The following is a 13,633-nucleotide window of genomic DNA, read 5'->3' as shown; positions in this document are numbered from 1 at the left end:
AGCTTGGATCGGGCTGGAAAATAATGTCCACTACAACCTGAGACGTCAAATGCACACGTCATCATACCCGTCAGCATTCCGCGACGTTTTCAACACGACACTTCACGGGAAATTTAAAATTGCAATTTAGTAAACTAAAAAGGCCGTATTGGCATGTGTTGCAATGTTGATATTTCATCATTGATATATAAACTATCAGACCGCGTGGTCGGTAGTAGTGGGTTTCAGTAGGCCTTTAGTAAGCAACTAATTAATGGTAAATATGTTCCCCACACTAAAGTGTTACCGAATGTTTCTATACATAACATCATAACGATCACAAAATAAAGGTGAAAGTGATTATAGCTGTAATTTTTCATTAATGTGTACTTCACAGTTTTCTGCATGTGTTGATTATTCTCTGTAAAATGTGGTGACGGGTAAACACTCTCACTGTGTTGGTGTTTCATAACGGTCATCCAGAAAGTCACTACATTTTACCTGCAAATAAAATCAATTGTCAGCAAACATAATTGTTTTCGTTATTTTTAAACAAGCAATTGTGCAAAAAGAAATATGAAACGTTTAACCCTGGTTAATGAGGCAAATAGTAAACAAAGAAAAACCTTTGAACCTTTTTGGCGCTATAAAATCAAAATAATCCAACATTTCCGATTTTTTTTCGTTTTGTTAGTCTCACTTAGATTGATGACGGAGACAAAAATGTCATAGAAAACACTTTGTTCAGTACGAGCTATGTCAATCGTGATCCTAAAAAAGTTTCCCGATGAACACAGTTTGGTGCTTCACAGTCAGACGACACAGCGGCTGTATCGCTCACATGTTGTTTTTTTCTCCTAAAGTGACACACTCATTGAGGGACACAGTATCAGTCCGTGATGCATTGACATTCAGTATCGTTTGACCCATCACTAACAAAATGTGTTTTTTTATTCATAACCTTTTAGTGTATTATACACATTTGCTTTTTCAGCTACATCATAAACTATGATGTGGATGTTATCATAATATTGGCATACGTTGGATTAATTTATAGCATCTTTAATGTACAAAATGTATCAAAATGTCGTCCGTCCTTCAATGTTTTAAGTACGCGAGCGTCGACGGAAAAGGCGAGCACGCCCTAAGCAAAGCCCATGACCTTCTTGATCCAGTCCACGTAGACGGACACGCGGATGAAAAATGTTGGGTTGACCTAGGTGACCGCAGCGCCTCATTGGGATGATGACACCCTCCAGAACCCAGCAGTCCCGGTTCTGGCACGCCAACGGGCCGCCGTAGTCCCTCTGCAAGCACACAGGATGATAATACTCATCACTTAAATTAACTTTATTTATATATCCTCACCTATGGTCATGAGCTTTGGGTCATGACCGAAAGGATAAGATCACGGGTAGAAGCGGCCGAAATGAGTTTCCTCCGCCGTGTGGCGGGGCTCTCCCTTAGAGATAGGGTGAGAAGCTCTGCCATCCGGGAGGGACTCAAAGTAAAGCCGCTGCTCCTCCACATCGAGAGGAGCCAGATGAGGTGGTTCGGGCATCTGGTCAGGATGCCACCCGAACGCCTCCCTAGGGAGGTGTTTAGGGCACGTCCAACCGGTAGGAGGCCACGGGGAAGACCCAGGACACGTTGGGAAGACTATGTCTCCCGGCTGGCCTGGGAACGCCTCGGGATCCCCCGGGAAGAGCTAGACGAAGTGGCTGGGGAGAGGGAAGTCTGGGTTTCCCTGCTTAGGCTGTTGCCCCCGCGACCCCTCCTCGGATAAGCGGAAGATGATGGATGGATGGATATTTGTGTATATTTTAAATATTACATATACATTTTTAGTTTTCAGAATATGCATCGTTTCCCACTTGTATCACTTGTGTAATTGTTATACATACTGTTACGTGTATTGCTACTGATAGCTGGTCAAAAACAGTGGCGTTACACAATTGTGGCTGGAGGCAACCTCCTGTTTTTTTATAACTCCAGATGTCAGTAGCTGCATATTGGCTGATTCAGCAGTTTAGCACTATAACAACAATAGTTTTGTATCTACTGTGGTACAAGTACAATGTACTTGTTAATAAAAAATACTGTGTGATCAACCAGAGCCGAGTTCTCCTTTCCACTTTCTCATGTACTCCAGATTATTATTAGGGTTAAGATTTTTTTACGTTTAGGAAAGACAGCCTCTCTCCAATTCTCACCTGTTTCCAATTAATGCCCTGGTTTCTTTATTTATGAACCAGGTGAAGTAAAACTGGTCGTTATTAAACCAGTTGGACTAGTACTATCAATTATGAATTAGCACTATTGATTATACACCAGTTGGACTAGTACAACGCATCCATCCATCCATTTTCTACCGCTTGTCTCTTTCTGGGTCGCGGGCGCGCTGGAGCCTATCCCAGCTGCATTTGGGCGGAAGGCGGTGTACACCCTGGACAAGTCGCTACCTAATCGCAGGGACTAGTACTAATGATTATAAAGTAGTTGGACTAGTACTAATGATTACAAACCAGTCGGACTCCTACTAATGATTAGAAACAAGTTAGACTATTACTAATGGTTATAAACCAGTCTGACTTGTACTAATGATTATAAATCAGTTTTACTGGTCCTAATGATTAAAAACCAGTTGAACTAGTACTAACAATTATGAACTAGTTGCACTAGTTCTAATGATTATAAACCTGTCAGACTTGAATTGATGATTATAAAGTTAGACTAGTGCTAATGATTATAAAGTAGTTGAACTAGTACTATTGACTTTAAACCAGTTGGACTTCTGCTAATGATTATAAACCAGTACTAGTGCACTAGTACTAGTGATTATAAACCAGTTGAAATAGTCCTAATAATTATAAACCAGTTGGACTGGTAATATTGATTATAAACCAATTGGACTAGTACTAAAAATGATTAACTAGTTGGACTAGTACTAATGATTATAAACCAGTCTGACTCGTACTAATGATTATGAACAAGTTAGAATACTACTAATGATTATAAAGTAGTTGAACTAGTAATATTGACTATAAACCAGTTGGACTTGTGCTAATGATTTTAAACCAGTTGCACTAGTACTAATGATTATAAACCAGTTTGACTGGTACAAATGATTATAAACCAGTTGGACTGGTGCTAACAATTATTAACTAGTTGGACTAGTAGTAATGATTATAAACCAGTTGGACTAGCACTAATGATTATAAAAGTAGTTGTTCTAGTACTAATGATTATAAACCAATTGGACTCACAGTAACGATTATAAACCAGTCATACGAGTGCTATTGATTACGAAGGAGGTTTGAAAAGTACTAATGATTATAAACCAGATGAACCAGTACTTGACCAATAGCCCACCTCACAGGCGCCAACACCGCCCTGGAAAGAACTAGTACACATTTCGTTCTCTCGGACGCGCCCTCTGAAGTACTTGTTGCAGTCCTTGTTGCTGAGAACTGGTATGTGAGCCACATTGAGGACACTCTCGTCTCCCGTGCCTTGGAAGGAAGGAAATAGGTTAGAATCCGAGTTAGGAAAGTTTATAGTTAGAGTTACAACGAGTAAGTTTGGGTTAGGGGATAGAGTTTGTACATTTAGGTTTGGAGTTGAAGTAAATAGATAAAGATTAGAGTTAGTGAGGTTCGGTTTGGGGTTAGAGATAGTAAATTTAGGTTTGGGGTTAGAGTAAGTAGGTTTAGGTTAGAGCTAGTAAGGTTAGGTTTTGTGTTAGAATTAGTAGGTTTAGGTCAGAGCTAGTAAGGATAGGTTTGGGTTTAGAGTTAGTAAATTGAGGTTAGAGTCAGAAAAGTTAGGTTTGGGTATAGAATGAGTAGGTGTAGGTTAGATATTGAGTTAGTAAGGTTGGGTGTAGGGTTAGAGTTAGGAGAGGTTAAAAAATAAAAATACTCCTCTGACACTCAGAGGGTGTGCACGGGCTCAGGTGGTCTCCTCCTCCCAGATGAAAGAAAAAGGGGGATAAAATAAGGGGGGGGAGTTTGAAAAGTAGGGTTAGGGTTAGGGTTCGGGGAGGGAAAGGGGATGTGTTTGTGAGGTATCTGTAGTTATTGTTTATATAAAAAAGGAGTTGTGGTTATGTTTGGGCATATAGGGAGATATAGTTGAATTCAGAGAAAAAGTTATGGTTATGATTGTAATGATGTAATATGGTGCAAAAATGAGAATATGGTAGTGTAGAGGAAGGGGAAACAAAAAAAAGGGGGGGGCAGGGGGTGAAGGGAAGGAAAAGAAAAGTAAAATATGTATATGTACCCTTCCCTGGGATGTAAAATATCTAAAATCCTTGCAGATCCTACCCCTATACCGTAGAAGATCATTAAAATAGGCGTTTCCAACTGGAGTTAGGTTTGGGTATAGAATGAGTAGGTGTAGGTTAGATATTGAGTTAGTAAGGTTGGGTGTAGGGTTAGAGTTAGGAGGTTTAGGTTGTAGTTATAGTTAGTAGGTTTAGATTGCAGTTATTAGGTTTAGATTATATTAAAAGTTAATAAGGTTAGGGATGAGTTAATAGGTTTATTTTAAGGATAGAGTTATTAATCTCAGCTTACAGTTAGTGGGTATAGGTTAGTGTTAGTAAGGGCTAGGGTTGGAGTTAGGGCTAGTAGTTATAAGTTAGAACTAGTAGGGTTGGGTTTGAAATGAAAGTTAATAGGTTTTGCTAAGGGGACAGGACGATTGATCCGTGTTAAGGAAAGAATGAACGGGGCCATGTATCGTGGGATTTTGAGCCAAAACCTCCTTCCATCAGTGAGAGGTTTGAATGGTTGACCAAATACTTATTTTCCACCACAATTTACAAATAAATTCCTTAAAATTCATACAGTGTTAATTCCTGGATTTTTTTTTCACATTCTGTCTCTCACAGTTGAAGTGTACCTATGATGAAAATTACAGACCTATCATCATTTTAAGTGGGAGAACTTGCACAATCTGTGGCTGACTAAATACTTTTTTGGCCCACTGTACCTACTTACTACATCTATCTACCTACTTATTATACATACCTACCTACCTACCATAGCTACCTTCTTCCTATACTTCCCTAACTACTATCTATCTATCTATCTATCCATCCATCCATCCATCCATCCATCAATCAATCAATAAGGCCTCTATACAATGAATCATCAAGTCTCTAATCGTCGGATGGTGCATGGTTTGCAAAAGCAAATAACCACAAGGGTCTCTGATTAGCAACGAGTCAGAAACATGAGCATTAACAATTGTGGCTGTAGGCAACATTGTGGTGTTGTTTTGATTCATTCCACAAAAAGCAACTATGGATGTATTTACCCAACAAATAATTGTCATGAATGATAACGAGGCGCTGCATTGTCCACATTGTTTTGACTTGCCTCTGGTCTCGCCCCAACCAGCTATCTCACAAATGGTCCTTTCAGCCACGATGTAGCGTTCAGGGGGTAGGCAAATCTGAGAGACACGCTCATTAAACTGGGCGGCGCTATAGGAGAAAGACAAGCATGAGACTGAGTTTGTGTGTGCGCGCGTGCAGCGGCAACGTGTACACACTATTCCAGTTGCAGCATGACCAGCTGAGACTCGGATGGTCCGCACACGATCTTGGTGAGCGGGATGGTCTGCACGCCAGGCTCGCCCTCCACAGGGTCACGGAAAAGAGTTCCCATCATGGCTGAGTATCCCGGTAGGTCCACGTAGCTGAAAGCACATGCAGTTTTGGAACCAGCTGCTGCTTTGACCGGACACAACATCAGGAACACCCGCAGAGGTTTATGACTGACATTTGGTGGGTCTCATGGTCATGCAGCAATGCAAACTTGAATCAACAACACGATTCGTGTATTAATCTAAATAGAAGATGAGATTTACGCCTAAAAAAAGACATGTCGTCTTATATTCGGATATTTGTATTAGCAAATACACACAGGCAGCACCAAACAACTCAGAAGCGAGGCAGAGCTTTTCTTCCTGTCACTCACACACACCAGTGACCTGGCCTCACACTGGCATAAAGTGTCTCCAAGGTTGTTAATTTTAAGAGAATGCTGATCAATAAATCATCAATGGGGCGGTATAGCTCGGTTGGTAGAGTGGTCGTGCCAGCAAATTGAGGGTTCCAGGTTCGATCCCCGCTTCTGCCATCCTAGTCACTGTTGTTGTGTCCTTGGGCAAGACACTTTACCCACTTGCTCCCAGTGCCACCCACACTGGTTTAAATGTAACTTAGATATTGGGTTTCACTATGTAAAGCGCTTTGAGTCACTAGAGAAAAAGCGCTCTATAAATATAATTAACTTCACTTCATCAAACTAGCCAATACATATAATTTATATAAGGTTGTGTTATTTACGCAAACAGTATATTGATGAATATATCCCACTTGGGCAGCACGGTGGAACAGGGGTTAGTATGTGTGGGCTCTGGATCTTTCTGTGTGGAGTTTGCATGTTCTCTACCATCTGGGTACTCCGGCTTTCACCCACCATCAAAAACATGCACCTGGGGATAGGTTGATTGGAACACTAAATGGTCCCTAGTGTATGAATGTAAGTGTGAATGTTGTCTGTCTATCTGTGTTGGCCCTGTGATGAGGTGGCGACTTGTCTAGGGTGTACCCTGCGTTAGGCTCCTGCAGTATACCCCGTGACATCTTAAGGGACAAGCGGTAGAAAATGGATGGATGGATGTATTTCACACATGGGAGGTATTGCTTATATCTTACAAAGTTTACATTTTTTGGGCATGTGGGTCTCTCCAAGCCTGCGGTGAGGCCTTCATTGGTCACTCACCCCGGCTGACCAATCGGAAGCGAGACCAGGACGCCCCGTCTGCTCTAGTTGTCCTGGATTGGCGCACCGCCGGTGCACATATAAGTTAAAGGCCTACTGAAAAGAGATTTTCTTATTTAAACGGGGATAGCAGGTCCATTCTATGTGTCATACTTGATCATTTCGCGATATTGCCATATTTTTGCTGAAAGGATTTAGTAGAGAACATCAACGAGAAAGTTTGCAACTTTTGGTCGCTAATAGAAAAGCCTTGCCTTTACCGGAAGTAGCAGACGATGACGTCACCCGTTGAAGGCTCCTCACATCCTCACATTGTTTTTAATGGGAGCCTCTAACAAAAAGAGCTATTCGGACCGAGAAAACGACAATTTCCCCATTATTTGAGCGAGGATGAAAGATTTGTGTTTAAGGATATTGATAGCGATGGACTAGAAAAAAAAAAAAATCTAGTTAAAAAAAAACAACGCCATTTCATTGGGACGGATTCAGATGTTTTTAGACACATTTACTAGGATAATTCTGGGAAATCCCTTATCTTTCTATTGTGGTGCTAGTGTTTTAGTGAGTTTAATAGTACCTGATAGTCGGAAGGGTGTATCCACGGGTGTCTTGAGGCCAGTGTCTGATAGAAGTCGACGGCAGCTGTACGGACGGGACAAGCTCAGCTGATCTCCGGTAAGTGGCGACTTTTTACCACAATTTTCTCACCGAAAACTGCTGGTTGACAAGCGGTCAGGATCCATGTTCGCTTGACCGCTCTGATCCATAGTAAAGTTTCACCTCCGGGAATTTTAAACAAGGAATCACCGTGTGTTTGTGTGGCTAAAGGCTAAAGCTTCCCAACTCCATCTTTCTACTTTGACTCCTCCATTATTAATTGAACAAATTGCAAAAGATTCAGCAACACAGATGTCCAAAATACTGTGTAATTATGCCGTTAAAGCAGACAACTTTTAGCTGTGTGTGTGCGCAGCGCTAATATTTCCTAACAGTCCGTGACGTCACGCGTACACGTCAGCATTCCGCAACGTTTTCAACAGGACACTTCGCGGGAAATTTAAAATTGCAATTTAGTAAACCAAAAAGGCCGTATTGGCACGTGTTAATATTTCATCATTGATATATAAACTATCAGACTGCGTTGTCGGTAGTAGTGGGTTTCAGTAGGCCTTTAAAGTACCACTGATAGTCACACACACACTAGGTGTGGTGAAATTAACCTCTGCATTTGACCCATCCCATTGTTCAACCCCCTGGGAGGTCAGGGGAGCAGTGAGCAACAGCGGTGGCCGCGCTCAGGAATCATTTGGGTGATTTAACCCCCAATTCCAACCCTTGATGCTGAGTACCAAGCAGATAGGTGCCCTATAAATACCAACTGAAGTATTTCCATCATGCTTTTGCAACAAACTTCAACATCAAAACGTCTGACGACACACTGCCTGAGAGCGTAAAGATGTTTTAGCGATATTTGAGAGGTTTTCAAAATATGGGTGTGTCCTTTAACAGTTTCTTATTGTGGTATTTAGTTTGTGCACATTTCTAGGGGTAACGTAAACGCAGCTCGTGTTATCGTTTTTCCATTTACGGTAACGCATGATAAAAAACATTTTCTGTAAAAATAAAACATCTCAAAGTAACCTTAATTGACCTTAATCAAACCTTGACCTAATCCTGGACATATTACTGTAACGGAGTGTGTTTGTATGCCGGACATTGAACTTCTGGCTGTTGGAATTCGACCATATTATTTGCCAAGGTAGTTTACTTCTGTAATCTTCATTGGGGTGTACATCCCTTCTTCTGCAGACCAGGATGCATACTTTATGTTTTCACCCTCTTTTTGTACTATCCTTTCCAACCATATCCTTTTCATCCTTTCTAACTGAGCTGCTGTGTGGAACAATTTCCCTTGTGGATCAATAAAGTTTGTCTAAGTCTAAGTCCAAGTCTAACCAAAACATTATTACGCAAATACACCCATACAATAATGTAAAAATGTAAATGCACAATAGTTGCATTGGTTTTGCGGGTGTTGTGACCTAAAGGTAAATAGTTTACAGGTGGCAGTGACAAAGAGTTTGAAAGTTGTTTACCAGGAGGAGAAACACTGCTTGGTGCTGATCACCCATCTGGCGTCAACCAAGGCCCCGCCACAAAAATGGTTTCCTTTCCTACGAGGGATTAGGGGTCAAAGGTTTAACTGCAGCCCGCAGTGTATTGGTCTTGCTCTCTACTACCTGTCCCTGAGGCTAACCGTCCATGGCGAGTTCCCCGGTATTCCGTTGACGATGCGTAGCCTCCTCTGGAAGCGGTCCTCTCTTTTCCCACACTCACTGAACTCAACCTTTTCTGCGTGGACAAAGAAACACTGTATTTTCTCCTCCATCGCTTTAAAGAATGATATGTTTTGTGGGACGTACCCACTGGTTCAGTCAGAGATACTTTCTCTCCGGCTGTTGGAAAAGAAAAACTATTTGCAGGAATGTTTTTAATAAACTTTCAAATAAATAAGCAGAGAAAGGGCAGTACCGCACTGCTTGATGGCACAGTAGTCGAACTCCGTTTTGGGGTCGGTGGTGTAGCACCAGGGTCCGTGTTGGTCCCCATCAGGGTTCCGACAGTAGTTCTCTGTCAGGTTGGCCTCTGGGTGTGTTCTGGGGTTTATTCTGGACACGACAGGAAGGTGACACACAAGATCTTGACGTGTAAAATCACTTTTGTGGTTGTTCTTTTTGCCATACTTGGTACTGTGAGGCGTGTTCACATTCCATTTTTGGCAGGTGATGCCTTTGCGAGTTTTGCGCACCATGCCTCGGTAGTTCTTTCCATTTTCTTGGTAGCAATCTGACAGGTGGAAAACACATCATAAATGATCTATTGATTGATTACTTTTTGTTGAAGGCTAGGTTTTTATTATAAAAAATATTTTGGGATCATCAATCAAGCACACATTTTCTTGGCTTGCCATAATTAAAAACCTTAATAATTGCTTAATATCATACATAAGTCAATTAAATTGATTATCGTTTTGACTACTAAAGACAGTATTTTTTCGCCATTAAAAGTCTGAAAAAGGCGAGTTGTCTTACACTGTATTGACAAAAGTATTTGACCACCCATCCAAATGATGAGAATCAGGTGTCCTAATCACTTGGCCCGGCCACAGGTGTATAAAATCAAGCACTTAGGCATGGAGACTGTTTCTACAAACATTTGTGAAAGAATGGGCCCCTCTCAGGAGCTCAGTGATTTCCACCGTGAAACTGTCATAGGATGCCACCTGTGCGACAAATCCAGTCTTGAAATTTCCCCGCCCCTAAAAATTAGAACGTCAAATTGTTATAAGAAAATGGAGGAGTTTTGGAACAACAGCCACAAATTGGTAGGCCACGTAAACTGACAGAGAGGGGTCAGTGGATGCTGATGCACATAGTGCAGAGAGGTCACCGATTTTCTGCAGTCAGTTGCTGCAGAGCTTCAAACTTCATGTGATCTTCCAATGAGCCCACGTACAGTTTGCAGAGGGATTCATGGAATGGGTTTCCATGGCCGATCAGCTCCATCTAAGCCACAAATCACCAAGTCCAATGCAAAGTGTCGGATACAGTGGTGTAAAGCACGTCCCCACTGGACTCTAGAGCAGTGGTCCCCAACCTTTTTGTAGCTGCGGATCGGTCAACGCTTGAAAATGTGTCCCACGGACAGGGGGAGGGGGGGGGGGGGGGGTTGTTTTCATAAAGAAATACAATCATGTGTGCCTACGGACTGTATCCCTGCAGGCTGTATTGATCTACATTGATATATGATGTATATATTGTGTTTATTATGTTGATTAAATGATTAAAATATATATATATATATAGATATATATATATATATACACACATATATATACATATATATATATATATATATACATATATATATATATATATATATATATATATATATATATATATATATATATATATATATATATATATATATATATATTTTTTTTTTTTTTTTTTAATTTCTTGTGCGGCCCGGTGGTAGAGCAGTGGTTATGCGTTCTCTGGAGTGATGAATCACGCTTTTCCATCTGGAAATCAGATGGACGAGTCTGGGTTTGCAAGTTGCCAGGAGAACGGTACATGTCGGACTGCATTGTGCCAAGTGTGAAATTTGGTGGAGGAGGAATTATGGTGTGGGTTTGTTTTTCAGGAGTTAGGCTTGGCCCCTTAGTTCCAGTGAAAGGAACTTTGAATGCTCCAGGATACCAAAACATTTTGGACAATTCCATGCTCCCAACATTGTGGAAACAGTTTGGAGCGGCCCCCTGCCTCTTCCAACATGACTGTGCACCAATGCACAAAGCAAGGTCCATAAAGACATGGATGACTTTATGTGAGTGAGTCTGGTGTGGGTGAACTTGACTGGCCTGCACAGAGTCCTGACCGATAGAACACCTTTGGGGTGAATTAAAACAGAGGACTGAGAGCCAAGGCTTCTCGACCAACATCATTGTTTGACCTCACCAATGTGCTTTTGGAAGAATGGTCAAAAAATCCTATAAACACACTCCGCAACCCTGCGGACAGCCTTTCCAGAAGAGTTGAAGCTGTGATAACTGCAAAAAGTGGACCGACATCATATTGAACCCTACGGGTTAGGAATGGGATGACACTTCAAGTTCATATGTGAGTCAAGGTATGTGGCCAAATACTTTTGGCAATATAGTGTATATTTGCAGCTCAAATATTTAAACATGCAAACCAAAGGTGGCACGAAATGAATGTGAGTCAGAGCTCTTCTTCCTGTCACTCACATACCCACACACACGCACAGGGGCGCCGAAAAGGGGGGGGGGGGGGTTAAAGGAGACGGATTCTAGGGGCCCATGATGGAGGGGGCCCAGAGAGGCCCCTAATGATAATGAAATTATATGAAATTATGTGTTGGGGGCCCTGTAAAGATTATTTTCATGGGGCCCAAAATCCCTAGCGGCGCCCCTGCGTGACACGCACAAAAAAACAAAGGTATTATGCTAATTTAAAGACAATGCAGATTAATGAAGGGGTTGTCTTCTATTTGCTCAATGTGATGAATGATGGCTTTTGCTCCTGTTATGATGAATTCTATCTACTCTATTATCCTTCATAGAGGGAAAATGGGAATTCGGAGGATGAACCTTCTGCTTCGATGTCGTCTGCACAGCGTTTGATTTGTAAGCAGAGTGCAGTCCTCATCTCCGGCACAGATGTAAAGCACCAGGGAGCCTCCGAGCCATCTGGGTTGCGACAGTAGTTCTCCTCCAGACCTCTAAAAAGCATCCCAGAATGTTCCCGTCTCTTAATTCTCAATGTCTCAACCAGGAAATATACAATGTTTTCCTGCAGCGTACATACTTGCATTCGTATGTACTTGGGTAGAAAGGATGCTCGTGAGGATACTGCGTGTCCCACCGCTGACAGGGGATGCCTGACGTGGTTTCGTTGACCCTTCCACGGTAATCCTCCCCTCGGCCGCGGAAGCAGTTTGTGGTGAAGCTGGAGCGTTGACGTTTCTCAACACGCACCTCGGCTGAGGGCAGAAGGACATTTCATTTGAAGAAAGGTCGAAAAAGTTGATCTTACAGTAAGTACAGTTTAAGACGGGGGTCAGCAAATCACGGCTCTCGATGCAGCTCTATAGTGGAGCAATTTTAAAAAAGGATTGAAAATGAAAAAAGATGGGGGGGAATATATTTTTTATGTCTTAGTATGTTTTTTGTTTGAAGACAACAATGACACAAACCTTCACAATTGTTAGAAAGCCCACTGTTAATATGCTTGAGTGTATGCTTCACTGATGACAGTATTTGGTGAACATCGTTTTGTCCTACTAATTTCGGCGGTTCTTGAATTCACCATAGTGTGGACTGTGATGCAACGGTTTGTTTACAAGTAAAATCTTCCATTCTTTCTTTGTCTCATGTTGTCCACCAAACGTTTTATGCTGGACGTGAATGCACAAAGGTGAACTTTGTTGATGTTATTGACTTGTGTGGAGTGCTAATCAGACATATTTGGTCAGTGCATGACTGCAAGCTAATCAATGCTAACCTGCTATTTAGGCTAACTGTATGTACATATTGCATCATTATGCCTCACTTGTAGTAATATTTGAAGTCATTTAATATCCTTTACTTTTATCCCCTTTGTATATAATTTAGTTTTGTACGTCTCATGACACATTATCCATATCTAATATTGGCTGCATTTCAGTTGTTTGTGTGCCATGTTGTTCCAGACCACAGCAAACGTTATCTAGCTTGCCAAAGATTGTATCAAATTTTCAAAGAAGACAGCCTACCATTTCTTTTAACTTGGACACACACATCTATACCTTTGACTATTAAAAGCCAGTAATTTCCAGGAGATATCTCACCTTCTGACTTACGAATGATTTCTAATTTTGTAAAAATGTGTAGATTAAATATTACATTTCAACATTTCTGTCAATGAAGATTTGCTTCAGCCTGCGACACATAGTCATTTTTGATAGAAGTCTATTATAGCTAATCTACACACTTAAGTCATGTTTTGTCTTCATGATAAGACTTATAAATGGCTTGAAGTTTTTTTGCAGCTCCAGACAGATTTGTTTTTTTGTATTTTTGGTCCAATATGGCTCTTTCAAAAATTTTGGTTGCCGACACCTGGTTTAGGAGAAAACGAGTTGAAAAAGTCGGTCTTACTGTAAGTACATTTAGGTGACAAGCGGTCAAAAAAGTTCATCCTACCATGAGTACGGTTTCAGAGAAAGAGGGTCTAAAAACTCGATCCTATTGTGTAGGTGGAAAAGGGCAAAAAAAAAAAAAAAAAGTTGAT

The 13,633-nt window shown here is 41.3% G+C and overlaps 1 protein-coding gene across 1 annotated transcript in view; it reads right to left on the bottom strand.

Annotated features, from left to right (window-relative positions):
• Positions 1-1,025: 1,025 nt before the first annotated feature.
• Positions 1,026-13,633, bottom strand: part of mst1 (macrophage stimulating 1) — a 28,962-nt gene continuing 16,354 nt past the window's right edge. The window contains 12 exon segments of the mRNA XM_061874593.1: positions 1,026-1,180; positions 1,182-1,286; positions 3,352-3,491; positions 5,367-5,473; positions 5,542-5,688; positions 8,876-8,953; positions 9,020-9,131; positions 9,203-9,235; positions 9,312-9,448; positions 9,524-9,626; positions 11,953-12,083; positions 12,170-12,344. Of these exon segments, the coding sequence (XP_061730577.1) occupies positions 1,124-1,180; positions 1,182-1,286; positions 3,352-3,491; positions 5,367-5,473; positions 5,542-5,688; positions 8,876-8,953; positions 9,020-9,131; positions 9,203-9,235; positions 9,312-9,448; positions 9,524-9,626; positions 11,953-12,083; positions 12,170-12,344 (1,325 nt within the window). The 3' untranslated portion in view covers positions 1,026-1,123.

This window comes from Nerophis ophidion, linkage group LG16, assembly GCF_033978795.1.
Source record: "Nerophis ophidion isolate RoL-2023_Sa linkage group LG16, RoL_Noph_v1.0, whole genome shotgun sequence".
Lineage (NCBI taxonomy): Eukaryota > Metazoa > Chordata > Actinopteri > Syngnathiformes > Syngnathidae > Nerophis > Nerophis ophidion.
Note: the sequence above shows the minus strand (reverse complement) of the source record. Positions and strands in the feature narration are given on the sequence as shown.